Source organism: Cherax quadricarinatus, chromosome 76, assembly GCF_038502225.1.
Source record: "Cherax quadricarinatus isolate ZL_2023a chromosome 76, ASM3850222v1, whole genome shotgun sequence".
NCBI lineage: Eukaryota > Metazoa > Arthropoda > Malacostraca > Decapoda > Parastacidae > Cherax > Cherax quadricarinatus.
Window position 1 is genome coordinate 5333905 of NC_091367.1, and position 16474 is coordinate 5350378.

Sequence of the window (16474 nt, forward strand, 5' to 3'; positions counted from 1 at the left end):
ACATACACAAATTTTCGCATGCCTTATTCGGCAAGAAGAGCATTGCTATTTAAGCCAAAATCACAAGTTTTACCTATTCGGCACGACATTCAGGATGTACATGTTTATAGAGGGGTCATAGATATATCAGATCACGTTTTAGTTGTAGGTAGAGTGAGAGTAAAAGGTAGATGGGATACAAGGAAAATGGAAGCAGCAAGTAAGAGAGACGTGAAGGTTTATAAACTAAAGGAGGAGGCAGTTAGGGTAAGATATAAACAACTATTGGAGGACAGATGGGCTAGTGTGAGTATAGGCAATGGAGTAGATGTATGAGGTAGTTTTAAGAATATAGTGTTAGAGTGTTCAGTAGAAGTTTGTGGTTACAGGAAAGTGGGTGTGAGAGGGAAGAAGAGCGGTTGGTGGAATGATGATGTAAAGAGAGTAGTAAGGGAGGAAAAGTTAGCTTATGAGAGGTTTATACAAAGTAGAAGTGATGCAAGGAAGGAGGAGTATATGGAGAGAAAAAGAAAGGTTAAGAGAGTGGTGAAGCAATGTTAAAAGAGAGCAAATGAGAGAGTGGTTGAGATGTTATTAACAAATTATGTTGAAAATAGGAAAAAGTTTTGGAGTGAAATTAATAAGTTCAGGAAACCTAGAGAACGAATGGATTTGACAGTTAAAAATAAGAGAGGAGAGTTATTAAATGGAGAGTTAGAGGTATCCTGAAAATGGGGGGAATATTTCAAGGAACTGTTAAATGTTGATGAAGACAGGGAAGCTGTGAGTTCGTATATAGGGCAAGGAGGAATAACATCTTGTAGGAGTGAGGAAGAACCAGTTGTGAATGTGGAGGAAGTTCGTGAGGCAGTGGGTAGAACGAAAGGGGTTAGGGCAGCTGAGATTGACAGGATAAAGATAGAAATGTTAAAAGCAGGTGGGGATATAGTTTTGGAGAAGTTGGTGCTATTATTTAAAATATGTATGGAATATGGTAAAGTACCTAGGGATTGGCAGAGAGCATGCATAGTTCCTTTGTATAAAGGCAAAGGGGACAAAAGAGAGTGTAAAAATTATAGGGGGATAAGTCTGTTGAGTATACCTGGTAAAGTGTATGGTAGAGTTATTATTGAAAGAATTAAGAGTAAGACGGAGAGTAGGATAGCAGATGAGTAAGGAGACTTCAGGAAAGGTAGAGGGTGTCTAGACCAAGTGTTTACAGTGAAACATAGGTGAACAGTATTTAGATGAGGGTAAATTAGTTTTTGTGACATTTATGGATTTGGAAAAGGCGTATGACAGGGTGGATACGGAAGGGGGGTGCAATGTAGCAGATGTTGCAAATGTATGAAATAGGAGGTAAGTTACTGAAAGCAGTGAAGAGTTTTTACGAGGACAGTGAGGCTCAGGTTAGAGTATCAAGGCGAGAGGGAGATTATTTTCCACTAAAAGTAAGCCTTAGACAAGGATGTGTGATGTCACCGTGGTTGTTCAATATATTTATAGATGGAGTTGTAAGAGAAGTGAATGCTCAGGTGTTGGCAAGAGGTGTGAGGTTAAAAGATAAAGAATCTAACACAAAGTGGGAGTTGTCACAGTTGCTCTTTGCTGATGACACTGTGCTTTTGGGAGATTCTGAAGAGAAGTTGCAGAGGTTGGTGGATGAGTTTGGTAGGGTGTGTAAAAGAAGGAAACTAAACATGAATATAGGAAAGAGTAAGGTGATAAGTATAAAAAAAAATAGGTTATGAAAGATTGGATATCAGATTGGACTTATTTATCCTCGTTTTCTTAAAATATGTGTTACCTATAACCAAACCCCTTTCTAAACAAAGTTCAATCAAATGCTCCCCAATGTCATTATTCAGAAGGATGAGGTGAATCATAGAACTGATGAGGGGAAATAGGTGAGTGGTGCACTTAGGAGTCTGTGGAGACAAAGAACTTTATCCATGGAAGCAAAGAGGGGAATGTATGAGAGTATAGTTTTACCAACGCTCTTATATGGGTGTGAAGCATGGGTGGCAAATGTTGCAACAAGGAGAAGGCTGGAGGCAGTGGAAATGTCATGTCTGAGGGCATTGTGTGGTGTGAATATAAAGCAGAGAATTCGTAGTCTGGAAATTAGGAGGAAGTGTGGGATTATCAAAATTGTTATCCAGAGGGCTGAGGAGGAATTACTGAGGCGATTTGGACATGCTGAGAGGATGGAACGAAATAGAATGACTTTGAGAGTGTATAAATCTGTAGTGGAGGAAAGGCGGGGTAGGGGTAGGCCTAGAAAAGGTTGGAGGGAGGGAGTAAAGGAGATTTTGTGTGCGAGAAGCTTGGACTTAAGGCAAGCATGAGCGAGCGTATTTGATAGGAGTGAATGGAGACAAATGGTTTTTAATACTTGACGTGCTGTTGGAGTGTAAGCAAGTTAACATTTATGAAGGGGTTCACGGAAACCAGCAGGCCGGACTCGAGTCCTGGAGATGGAAAGTACAGTGTCTGCACTCTGAAGGAGGGGTGTTAATGTTGCAGTTTTATAACTATAGTGTAAGTGCGCCTCTGGCAAGACAGTGATGAAGTGAATGATGAAAGTTTTTCTTTTTCGAGCCACCCTGCCTTGGTGGGAAACGGCTGATGTGTTATATATATATATATATATATATATATATATATATATATATATATATATATATATATATATATATATATATATATATATATATATATATATATTGGTCATTTAGGAAGAGCTCATTTAAAATTTTCTAAACTTTATTAAGCCAACAATGAGGCTTAGAAGTTAACTTTTGGAATATCAAAGTATCAAAGAATTTAGTTGGAACAACTAGTCAAGTATCAGAGTCCCTAACACCTGTTTGTCTCCTAGACCCTTGTAAACAATGTAACCTACGTAAACTTTGATTAATGACTCAGTATGTCCCGCTACAGGTACCAGTAAAAGCACCTATGTACATTACGTGTGAGAAATGGAAGCAGGCGGTGTGTCGCGCCTACCAGTGTTCTAACATGGACGCCATGACGGTAAGTCAACACCTGCTGAACCTGTCTTATACCTGTGACTGGTATTCTGAGTTATCCTACCTCGGCAGCCAAGTCTGACATCTGTTCAACCAGGCTGTTGGTGCTGGCAGACTGTAGATAATGGTTCATCTGTCTACCATAACGTCAGAATATACTTTATATAATATTCAATAAGGTCACAGTACACAGGTGATATCACAATAGACAAATTAACCACTGTGGAAAATATACTGTAATTCCAAGTGGATTTGTGATTTTTCACACTATCAGAAAATAGTCAAAATGTACCATAACCATGTACCATAGCTATGTACCATAACCATGTGCCATAGCTATGTACCATAACCATGTGCCATAGCTATGTACCATAACCATGTGCCATAGCTATGTACCATAACCATGTGCCATAGCTATGTACCATAACCATGTGCCATAGCTATGTACCATAACCATGTGCCATAGCTATGTACCATAACCATGTGCCATAGCTATGTACCATAACCATGTGCCATAGCTATGTACCATAACCATGTGCCATAGCTATGTACCATAACCATAGCTATGTACCATAACCATGTGCCATAGCTATGTACCATAACCATGTGCCATAGCTATGTACCATAACCATGTGCCATAGCTATGTACCATAACCATGTGCCATAGCTATGTACCATAACCATGTACCATAGCTATGTACCATAACCATGTGCCATAGCTATGTACCATAACCATGTACCATAGCTATGTATCATAACCATGTACCATAGCTATGTACCATAACCATGTACCATAGCTATGTACCATAACCATGTACCACAGCTACGTACCATAACCATGTACCATAGCTATATACCATAACCATGTACCACAGCTACGTACCATAACCATGTACCACAGCTATATACCATACCCATGTACCACAGCTACGTACCATAACCATGTACCACACCTATATACCATAACCAGTACCACAGTTACGTACCATAACCATGTACCACGGCTATATACCATAACCATGTACCACAGCTACGTACCATAACCATATACCACAGCTATATACCATAACCATGTACCACAGCTACGTACCATAACCATGTATCACAGCTACGTACCATAAACATGTACCACAGCTACGTACCATAACCATGTACCACAGCTACGTACCATAACCATGTACCACAGCTACGTACCACAACCATGTACCACAGCTATATACCATAACCATGTACCACAGCTACGTACCATAACCATGTACCACAGCTATATACCATAACCATGTACCACAGCTATATACCATAACCATGTACCACAGCTACGTACCATAACCATGTACCACAGCTATATACCATAACCATGTACCACAGCTACGTACCATAACCATGTACCACAGCTATATACCATAACCATGTACCACAGCTACGTACCATAACCATGTACCACAGCTATATACCATAACCATGTACCACAGCTACGTACCATAACCATGTACCACAGCTGTATGCCATGACCATGTACCACAGCTACGTACCATAACCATGTACCACAGCTACGTACCATAACCATGTACCACAGCTATATACCATAACCATGTACCACAGCTATATACCATAACCATGTACCACAGCTACGTACCATAACCATGTACCACAGCTATATACCATAACCATGTACCACAGCTACGTACCATAACCATGTACCACAGCTATATACCATAACCATGTACCACAGCTACGTACCATAACCATGTACCACAGCTATATACCATAACCATGTACCACAGCTACGTACCATAACCATGTACCACAGCTGTATGCCATGACCATGTACCACAGCTACGTACCATAACCATGTACCACAGCTACGTACCATAACCATGTACCACAGCTACGTACCATAACCATGTACCACAGCTACGTACCATAACCATGTACCACAGCTACGTACCATAACCATGGCCAGATTAAGAAGTCTCCGGGCCCTCGGCTATTCAGATTGGCGGGGCCCCTTTGAGTTACGGGTAAGCGAAGCGACCCCTTCCAGCTTGGGGGTGGGGGGGGGGGGGGTCGGTGTGAGCCTGTTTAAGGTCTAATTAAATACATTCTGGCTATTTAGATTAAATTTAATAGGGAAAGTACATCAAGACAACCAAAACCATTTACCAACAGCCATTATAACTATCTTGTTAAATCATGCATTTTAAAGAGAATAAACTCAAGACTAGATTAGGCTTTTTTTTTTTATTCGCCGGTATTCACCCGGCCCGGGTCTTTTCCAAGTAGTGGTGACCCGGCCTTGGCTCCCTATCTGGGGAGTGTCTCGAGACTTAAGTCTCGGTGGCCCGGTGGCCCGGTGGCCTGGTGGCTAAAGCTCCCGCTTCACACACGGAGTGCCTGGGTTCGATTCCCGGCGGGTGGAAACATTCGACACGTTTCCTTACACCTGTTGTCCTGTTCACCTAGCAGCAAATAGGTACCTGGGTGTTAGTCGACTGGTGTGGGTCGCATCCTGGGGGACAAGATTAAGGACCACAATGGAAATAAGTTAGACAGTCCTCGATGACGCACTGACTTTCTTGGGTTATCCTGGGTGGCTAACCCTCCGGGGTTAAAAATCCGAACGAAATCTTATCTTATCTTATCTTATCCCATGGGAGGAGGTACAAGTACCCCCTCATCTTTGGGACAAACTGTCCCCAGGCCTAGCCACATTCCCCGCCCTCACGGGGCTCGTAGGGAAAAGCTAGGCCTCTGGTCTGCCATCTGCCCCGCCCCAAAGGGGCTCGTGGGGATGGCAGTCTTGTGAGCTGCAGGTGGTAGCAAGCTCAGGCCTTTTTATACCAGATTAGGCTATTAAAGTAGTGACATCATGTACCTATTATATTCACCATAACCACTACAGCACTATTATTCCCTTTATAAATCACTGACCATTATTGTTATCATTGCATCATGCATAAGACTATCAAATCATATAAACTCAAGAAAGTTAAGAATTGTTTATATTCACAGGCATTTCTTAAATAAACTTTTTTTCTGGATTTCATATTGGCAAAATCATCAATTATATTCTGAAAATCAATATTTCTGTTCTTCTTGAATTTTCTTCTTTCTTTTCTGTGACTCACTCGCATAAGAACGTCCAACATCACGTTCACCAGATGCCATAATGAGGATGTATCACTGTCTATAATCATGCAAATACAAATTTTTCATTATCAATTTTTATTAATTTTTTAATTATTAAATTTTTTTTTCTGTCAATTGGGGGGATATCGCCCTTGTAGCCCCCTTTCCTCTGGCTGCGCATCTAAAAATTCTAAACGTTACAGAACTTTTACCATAGATTAGGTTAGTGATTTGGACTACGAATATTTTACTAATTTATCCTCCTTGATCTCCAATTTACTTAAACAGAAATCATACTGAGTCCAAGAACAATGCACAATGGTACTTATATTACCATTTTCATAACTAAACTAATCATTATGTTTTGCATCATATATGGCCTACCACCATAGATGAGGACATGAGAATTAAAGAATGCAGGGACAATTTTCAGTTTCACCCAACCAACGATTTTCTGATGTGGCTTATGTGTTTCTGGGGAAATATGTAGTAAATTAATTGATGTTCTACATCACTTCCGTCGCAACTTGAAAACTAAGCATTTGCGACGGAAGTGATGTAGAACATCAATCAATTGAGATCTGTTATTGAAATGATAAAGACTTAAAGACAGGACAAAGTGCTTTTAAAACCTACAAACGGAAGTCACTTTGCGTTTTTAGGTTTTTCTTTATAGTATTTTTACCAAAAATGCGTCTTGACTGGTCCATGCGTCTTTACTGGTCCATGCGTCTTTACTGGTCAAGTAACCCTATCAGGTACCTCCCTTAATTAACATTTAGAGGCGAAAACAAACATTTATCCATACACATCAATGTCTATCAACAACACTTCAGTTGTGTACGAATGGTATATAATACCGACAAGATGAGAGTAAGACACATGTGCAACATCTGGGTATCTTTATTGTAGACGTTTCGCCATCCAGTGGCTTTATCAATACAAATTCTAGGACATAACTAGGACTACTGTCTTCAAGTTATGTCCTAGAATTTGTATTGATAAAGCCACTGGATGGCGAAACGTCTACAATAAAGATACCCAGATGTTGCACATGTGTCTTACTCTCAACACTTCAGTTAATTTGTCACAGTACAAGTCAAGATAACGTGTAATTACTACAGAAAATTGGAGAGGAATCTCCCATACTCACCCATTAGCGGGAAAACAGCTGTTCTGATGTAAACAAAGGCGTGTTGAGTGTTGCCATCTATGGTTAGGTTTATTTATTTTTATTTTATTTTATTTCATTATATATTTTTGTTTTGATTAATTTTTAAAAATAAATTTTACTCTCCAAACACTTGAACTTTTTAGGTAGGGACCCATTTGCACTTGCACCATGTGCGCAGTCTTGGATGAGCCCCTGAACCCCTTGGACCGCGGGGCCCTAGGCAAATGCCTAGTTTGCCTATGCGGTAATCCTGCCCTGACCATAACCATGTATCACAGCTACGTACCATAACCATGTGCCATAGCTATGTACCATAACCATATACCATACCATGTAACCATGTACCATACCATAACTTGTCAACGTATTCACTTCCTTGTATTCCTTCCCAAGACCAAGAACTGGTATGGTAACCTGGGCACGCTGCAGGCGTGTGTGGGTCCGTCAGATATCTCCAGCGCTGCTCTCACAGACCCAACCCTCAAGCTTGCTACTTACAACGCTTCCATAATGAGAGGCAAAGATATCAACCCACAGGTGAGGCACCCCCTAGTGTGTGGCAGGAGAGGTACGCATGGATATTAACCCACAGGTGAGGCACCCCCCTAGTGTGTGTGGCACGGGAGGTGAGGCACCTCCTAGTGTGTAGCAGGAGAGGTACGCATGGATATTAACCCACAGGTGAGGCACAGCCTAGTGTGTGGCAGGAGAGGTACGCATGGATATTAACCCACAGGTGAGGCACACTCTAGTGTGTGGCAGGGGAGGTGAGGCACCTCCTAGTGTGTAGTAGGAGAGGTACGCATTTAACCCACAAGTGAGGCACACCTTAGTGTGTGGCAGGGAAGGTGGGCATGGATATTAACCCACAGGTGAGGCACACCCTAGTGTGTGGCAGGGAAGGTGGGCATGGATATCAACCCACAGGTGAGGCACACCCTAGTGTGTGGCAGGGAAGGTAGGCATGGATATCAACCCACAGGTGAGGCACACCCTAGTGTGTGGCAGGAGAGGTAGGCATGGATATCAACCCACAGGTGAGGCACACCCTAGTGTGTGGCAGGGAAGGTAGGCATGGATATCAACCCACAGGTGAGGCACACCCTAGTGTGTGGCAGGAGAGGTAGGCATGGATATCAACCCACATGTGAGGCACACCCTAGTGTGTGGCAGGGAAGGTAGGCATGGATATCAACCCACAGGTGAGGCACACCCTAGTGTGTGGCAGGGAAGGTAGGCATGGATATCAACCCACAATTGAGGCACACCCTAGTGTGTGGCAGAGGAAGGTAGGCATGGATATCAACCCACAGGTGAGGCACACCCTAGTGTGTGGCAGGGAAGGTAGGCATGGATATCAACCCACAATTGAGGCACACCCTAGTGTGTGGCAGAGGAAGGTAGGCATGGATATCAACCCACAGGTGAGGCACACCCTAGTGTGTGGCAGGGAAGGTAGGCATGGATATCAACCCACAGGTGAGGCACACCCTAGTGTGTGGCAGGGAAGGTAGGCATGGATATCAACCCACAAGTGAGGCACACCCTAGTGTGTGGCAGGGAAGGTAGGCATGGATATCAACCCACAAGTGAGGCACACCCTAGTGTGTGGCAGGGAAGGTAGGCATGGATATCAACCCACAAGTGAGGCACACCCTAGTGTGTGGCAGGGAAGGTAGGCATGGATATCAACCCACAAGTGAGGCACACCCTAGTGTTTGGCAGGGAAGGTAGGCATGGATATCAACCCACAAGTGAGGCACACCCTAGTGTGTGGCAGGGAAGGTAGGCATGGATATCAACCCACAAGTGAGGCACACCCTAGTGTGTGGCAGGGAAGGTAGGCATGGATATCAACCCACAAGTGAGGCACACCCTAGTGTGTGGCAGGGAAGGTAGGCATGGATATCAACCCACAAGTGAGGCACACCCTAGTGTGTGGCAGGGAAGGTAGGCATGGATATCAACCCACAAGTGAGGCACACCCTAGTGTGTGGCAGGGAAGGTAGGCATGGATATCAACCCACAAGTGAGGCACACCCTAGTGTGTGGCAGGGAAGGTAGGCATGGATATCAACCCACAAGTGAGGCACACCCTAGTGTGTGGCAGGGAAGGTAGGCATGGATATCAACCCACAAGTGAGGCACACCCTAGTGTGTGGCAGGGAAGGTAGGCATGGATATCAACCCACAAGTGAGGCACACCCTAGTGTGTGGCAGGGAAGGTAGGCATGGATATCAACCCACAAGTGAGGCACACCCTAGTGTGTGGCAGGGAAGGTAGGCATGGATATCAACCCACAAGTGAGGCACACCCTAGTGTGTGGCAGGGAAGGTAGGCATGGATATCAACCCACAAGTGAGGCACACCCTAGTGTGTGGCAGGGAAGGTAGGCATGGATATCAACCCACAAGTGAGGCACACCCTAGTGTGTGGCAGGGAAGGTAGGCATGGATATCAACCCACAAGTGACCTCCCATATTGAGCAAGATAAAATTTATGAAGGGGTTCTGCGGGAAACCAGTTAGCCGGACTTGAGTCCTGGAGGTACAATACAATTCTGGCAAGACAGTGATTGAATGAATGACGGTGAAAGTGCTTCCTCTTTTCTGTAGTCATAGATTTAATTAGCATAAGAGTTATATATAATTACAATAATTATATTATAATAATTCTGTTATATTTATTATAAAATAAACTGAATTTTGGTCGTGAGTTGTGAGTTTGTATGATTTTTTTTCTTGTGCAGAAGTTTAATTAGTTTCTTGGTTTCAATGGTACATAAATCCCACCTCCTCTCTCTCTCTCTCTCTCTCTCTCTCTCTTACAGAACAGGGTAGCAGCACATTGCTGATGTATCCAATCTTCCTTATTACACGACCCCTTCCCCCTTCCTCCCTCATCAACACACATTTCACTTCTCACATCTTTCATCACACATCTCACATCTCAAGGAGCATCTTTCCACCCCCAGGATGCCAGCATCATCTTACAAGACTTCTTCACCAACAAGACTGTGGACAGCATCACCACGGCAGACGTCAACTCACTGGGTCAGTATAAGAATCAATCCATGCATTAAACCCGTGAGTCCCTCAGTGCAAAGAAGGGGGCGGTGCCTCGAACCTCCCTCCGTTAATATAGAGATGGACAAGGCTACTCCAACAGCTAAAAGACTCGATTTTTTTTTTTTTAGTTTTTCAAATGATTTTTTCCAATGGTTTAAATTATTTATATATTTTTGTGTTTACTCTCCCCTCAATTTTATAATGAAACTAAATCTTACAGAGTGAACACCTAGACAGCCAGACTGACAGACAGACAACCAGAGTCAGAAAGACAGCCCAGCACAGTCAGCTAGGCAGTCAGACTGACAGTCAGACAGCTAGACAGCGAGTCTTCTCACCACACTATATATCCACAGGAGGGCCCCTCATGATGCGAGCTCCAGCCTGCTACATTAAGAGTGCTGCTGACCGCTCCCTCCTCACCACAGTTCTACCTAACATGGACTCCAGCGTCCTGCTGGTCAAGGGACCAGAGTTCCCAGCTAAGGTGGGTACGGGGCACACAGAGAGCTGCCTAGAGTACATGTAGCCTCGAGTAAGTCCCTCCCAGCTCCCCTAGAACTCAACTAGCATAGCGAAGGATCGTTATAACATCTAAGCTATAAATAGAAATCACCATGCATTCTTATCCGTTCTAAAAAAGCCTCAAGTGTTAAGTAAAAGGACACAAACGCAACTAATGAGACATTTTATTGTGGCAACGTTTCGCTCTCCAGGAGCTTTATCACGCCGTTACGAACAATACACGAACGAACGAAATAACGAACAAGTGCAGGTAAGATCCCAAATGGGATGAGCTGGGAAGACGGGACAGACGAAGTATAGCTGGAGAGGAGTGTTCTTAGTTGTAGAAATATATCCAGGGTTTAACCCAGCAGCGAAGGCGATCGTGGGGCAGACTTGAAAACAGGAATAGCAGGTTTCTGTTGCATCGAACTTGTGGTAGCTGGGTCACATCAGAGGGCAGCACACAGGTGGTTGTTATACATGGACACAGAGGGTATATATAGGCTTAGAGTGAAGTGTAATACTAGTGGTAGTAGTAATATTAGTTGTAGTAGTAGTAGTAATACAATATGGTAGAACAATCAACTTGCACATAAGTAAAAGGTTAGATAGACAAATATTGGCAGTTGGATTAGAGAAGGTGTGTCTCAGTGTTCATCTGTAATGTGCCTTGTGTAGTATTAACAGGAGAGACTATGTGATGGCAGGGTTTACTGTTTTCAGGAGGATTCTTGCTAAGACTTCAGAGAGGATGAAGCTGCCTATATATACCCTCTGTGTCCATGTATTGTTTGTAACGTCGTGATAAAGCTCCTGGAGAGCGAAACGTTGCCACAATAAAATGTCACATTACTTGCACTTGTGTCCTTTTACTTAACATATTGTAGGTAATTCTACCATGTGTCTAACTTTCAACATACTTAAGATTCTTTACATAGAATATAGTATATTAAAGCACAAAAGACAGTCACCAACATGCATGTGTATTTCGGGAAGACTGAACCTAATGTTCACAACTTATTTAAGATGTAGGTTACTGAGTAGGAGTTTGTTTTGATGCACATAAAGTGAGGTAGCTGAGTGAATAATGGTACACTTCACAAATATCCCGCAGGTGGAAGAGAAAGGCTGATGACGACGTATCGGTCAGGCTTGGATCATGTATAGTGTGACTTGTAAATGGTCTAAGTCGGACAGAAACGTCGTGGTAAGCTCCTCTGTCCTGTGTGCGGGTTGTTTGTGTATTGTTCCAAGAGATGCAACATTTCCACAATGAAAAGTGTCCGGGCCCCAAGACTGTTCAGCTGCCTCCCATCATATATAAAGGGGATTACCAATAGGCCCCTGTCTTCAAGAAGGCGCTGGGCACCTGACCAGCCGGGCTGTGGTCCGTACGCCAGTTTGCAGTAACAGCCTAGTTGATCAGATCCTGATCCACCACGAGGCCTGGTCTCAGACCAAGCCGTGGGGGCGTTGACCCCCGAAACCCTCTCCAGGTATACTTCAGGTAGGTCACGGTATTGTGACTTTTTCTCCTCTGCAACAGTACAATGCTAAGTCCATTAGCACTAACATAGCCATTTCTAAATGGATAATGGAAATAAGTCACTTTGACTTTTTGGGGTTATCCTACGTAATCTACACATATATTGCTTTGTAGATGAATGGTTCAGAGAACCGACATCTTGATAAATTAGACACATGTGCAACTCTTGGGTATCTTTGTTGAGGAAACGTTTCGCCACACAGTGGCTTCATCAGTCCATACGAAGGAGAATCTTGAAGAACAGGAGGAGAATGAGGTAATCAGTCCCTCAACCTTGAGTCGATGTGGTCAGTCCATCAATCTTGAATAGAATACGGCATACGTGCTGAGAAGGAGCTTATAAACCGTTGGCAGGAGAGGTGCAGCAGTCATAGGTCGTGTAACATTTGTTCAATGTGGAAGTAGGTCGTATACAATTCCGACGAGATGAAAACTGAGACACATGTTCAACATCTGGTTATCTTTATCTTAGACGTTTCGCTATAATACGTCTACAGAAAAGATACCCAGATATTCCACATGTGTCTCAGTTTATGTATAATTACTTATATAACTGTATTTATGTATACCTGTATCTGAATATACTTACTTATATCTTTGTTTTGGTTTACCAAAGTGAGTTTTGAGGTAGACATTCTCTGTGTCCAGACCAGAGCACTGATGCAAGCCAACATGAAGACTGCCCTTGTGAGCGGAGTGTTCACCTCAGGGCAGATCCTGAGCTCGTTGAAGGTGCAGATCAATCCCTCGCTCCTCAAGGACCAGAGTACCACCATTCTCAAGCAGATTGTCGACTTTGCCTACCAGAAGCGAGCATACCTCTCCACTTTCCAGATTGACACTATCCTCTCCAAGGTGAGAATTTGACTTGCGTGAAGCGCTAAACACATGTGGGTTAGTTAGTGGTTATGGGAGGATGATGGGGGGGGTCATACGAGGCTCTTGATTCGCGAATTTAGAGCTGTCCTCGTATTAAACCTGACTGCTTCCCCATTTCACAGGTGCTATATGACCCCCATAGGTTTAGCGCTCTCCCATGTTCTGTTGGTTTATCAAGTGTCTTTCTTCCATGATTTTTTAATTGTTGTTGTTCTTGTTGCCTTATTTTCATTTTAGTTTTAAGACGAACATAAGAATGGAAGAATAATGTCACAGGCCTATTGGCTTTCTGAAAGCCTACTGGCCTTCTGAAAGCCTACTGGCCTTCTGAAAGCTTACTGGCCTTCTGAAAGCCTACTGACCTTCTGAAAGCCTACTGGCCTTCTGAAAGCCTACTGGCCTTCTGAAAGCCTACTGACCTTCTGAAAGCCTACTGGCCTTTTCAAAGCCTACTGGCCTTCTGAAAGCCTGCTGGCCTTCTCAAAGCCTACTGACCTTCTCAAAGCCTACTGGCCTTCTGAAAGCCTACTGGCCTTCTGAAAGCCTACTGGCCTTCTGAAAGCCTACTGGCCTTCTGAAAGCCTACTGGCCTTCTGAAAGCCTACTGGCCTTCTGAAAGCCTACTGGCCTTCTGAAAGCCTACTGGCCTTCTGAAAGCCTACTGACCTTCTGAAAGCCTACTGGCCTTCTGAAAGCCTACTGACCTTCTGAAAGCCTACTGGCCTTCTGAAAGCCTACTGGCCTTCTGAAAGCCTACTGACCTTCTGAAAGCCTACTGGCCTTCTCAAAGCCTACTGGCCTTCTCAAAGCCTACTGGCCTTCTCAAAGCCTACTGGCCTTCTGAAAGCTTACTGGCCTTCTGAAAGCCTACTGACCTTCTGAAAGCCTACTGGCCTTCTGAAAGCCTACTGGCCTTCTGAAAGCCTACTGACCTTCTGAAAGCCTACTGGCTTTCTGAAAGCCTACTGGCCTTCTGAAAGCCTACTGACCTTCTGAAAGCCTACTGGCCTTCTCAAAGCCTACTGGCCTTCTGAAAGCCTACTGACCTTCTGAAAGCCTACTGGCCTTCTGAAAGCCTACTGGCCTTCTGAAAGCCTACTGGCCTTCTCAAAGCCTACTGGCCTTCTCAAAGCCTACTGGCCTTTTCAAAGCCTACTGGCCTTCTCAAAGCCTACTGGCCTTTTCAAAGCCTACTGGCCTTCTCAAAGCCTACTAGCCTTTTCAAAGCCTACTGGCCTTCTGAAAGTCTACTGGCCTTCTCGAAGCCTACTGGCCTTCTCAAAGCCTACTGGCCTTCTCAAAGCCTACTGAAAGCCTACTGGCCTTCTCAAAGCCTACTGGCCTTGAGAGCCTACTGGCCTTCTGAAAGCCTACTGGCCTTCTGAAAGCCTACTGGCCTTCTGAAAGCCTACTGGCTTTCTGAAAGCCTACTGGCCTTCTGAAAGCCTACTGGCCTTCTGAAAGCCTACTGACCTTCTGAAAGCCTACTGACTTTCTGAAAGCCTACTGGCCTTCTGAAAGCCTACTGGCCTTCTGAAAGCCTACTGGCCTTCTAAAAGCCTACTGGCCTTCTGAAAGCCTACTGGCCTTCTGAAAGCCTACTGGCCTTCTGAAAGCCTACTGGCCTTCTGAAAGCCTACTGGCCTTCTCAAAGCCTACTGGCCTTCTCAAAGCCTACTGGCCTTCTCAAAGCTTGCTTGCCTTCTCAAAGCCTACTGGCCTTCTCAAAGCCTACTAGCTTTCTCAAAGCCTACTGGCCTTCTCAAAGCCTACTAGCTTTCTCAAAGCCTACTGGCCTTCTCAAAGCCTACTAGCTTTCTCAAAGCCTACTGGCGTTTCAAATCTAACTCATTTTCGTTGACATACCTGCATAATTTATCAGAGAATATCCAGGTAGAAACAGAGGACCCCAGTGGATATAAGTCACTTTGTCTGACTTTTTGGGTTGTCCTAGAGAGTGAGTTACACTATGTATGATAATTATACTTATATGTACCTGTGCCTAAATAAATGTTCTAATCATGCAGTTAATTTTATATACATTTTTTGTCTGATCCATGACTCATTACTTGATGTTTTCTCAGCTGTCTGCCAGTGACCTGGCACCTTACCCACCATTCTTCAGAGAGTACGCCTCTACTGTCAAGATTGGAAATCTGAACCTGTATGCCATGGTGGTGCTCGCCAAGAATATGTCATCATTCTCTCTTCCCGTGAGTCCCGTGGCATCCTTTATAGAGGGAGGAGAAGGAGGAGGATGCTGCATCTTTCTCTGTCAGTCTTGTGCAACTTCTGATCAAAGGAGACTATCTTCTTTCTCTTTTCCTACGAGTCCCTTAGACTTAATGTCAGCAGTCTTATAATAATAATAATAATAATAAGAATAATAATTGGCTGTGCCCTTGAAATTATTTCACTACAAGTATTTGCTACTGAAACTAGTGATCCTGGCTAGTATGAACGCTAGAAGTATTTATCTAGAAAGATTTATTGATATTCATCAAAGCATATATTTCTAAACTAAAATATTATATTGACCAAAACGAGTCTAAATCATTTTGACTGGCCATAACGAGAGTATATTAGCTAAGACAGGTGTCTGTGTTAGGCATCTGGACACATCGTATTTCATGATGCATTTTCAGAGGTGAAGAGTTTGTAGCAACCACTGACAATGCCACCTACCACCACTACCACTACTACTACCACAACCACCACCCACCACTACCACCCACCACCACCACCACCACCCACCATTACTACCATCGCCACCCACCACTACTACCATCACTATCACCCTCCACCACTACTACCACCGCCCCCCACCACTACTATCACCACCACCACCCACCACCACTACTATCACCACCACCACCCACCACCACTACCATCACTACCGCCCACCACCACTACTACCACCACCACCCACCACTACCACCCACCACCACTACTATCACCACCACCACCCACCACCACCACTACCGCCCACCACCACTACTACCACCACCACCCACCACTACCACCCACCACCACCACCATCCATTACTACCACCGCCACCCACCACTACTACCATCACTATCACCCTCCACCACTACTACCACCACCACCCACCACTACTATCACCACCACCACCCACCACCACTACTATCACCACCACC

General features: G+C 44.1%; 1 protein-coding gene across 2 annotated transcripts in view; it reads left to right on the forward strand.

Annotated features, from left to right (window-relative positions):
• Nucleotides 1–16474, forward strand: part of LOC128703605 (uncharacterized) — a 76819-nt gene that overhangs the window by 40332 nt on the left and 20013 nt on the right. For both annotated transcript variants that reach the window (XM_070101195.1, XM_070101194.1), the window contains 6 exons: nucleotides 2923–3015; nucleotides 7708–7851; nucleotides 10290–10368; nucleotides 10740–10870; nucleotides 13085–13291; nucleotides 15400–15528. In XM_070101195.1, coding sequence (XP_069957296.1) covers nucleotides 2923–3015; nucleotides 7708–7851; nucleotides 10290–10368; nucleotides 10740–10870; nucleotides 13085–13291; nucleotides 15400–15528 — 783 coding nt within the window. The remainder of the gene's footprint in view (nucleotides 1–2922; nucleotides 3016–7707; nucleotides 7852–10289; nucleotides 10369–10739; nucleotides 10871–13084; nucleotides 13292–15399; nucleotides 15529–16474) is intronic.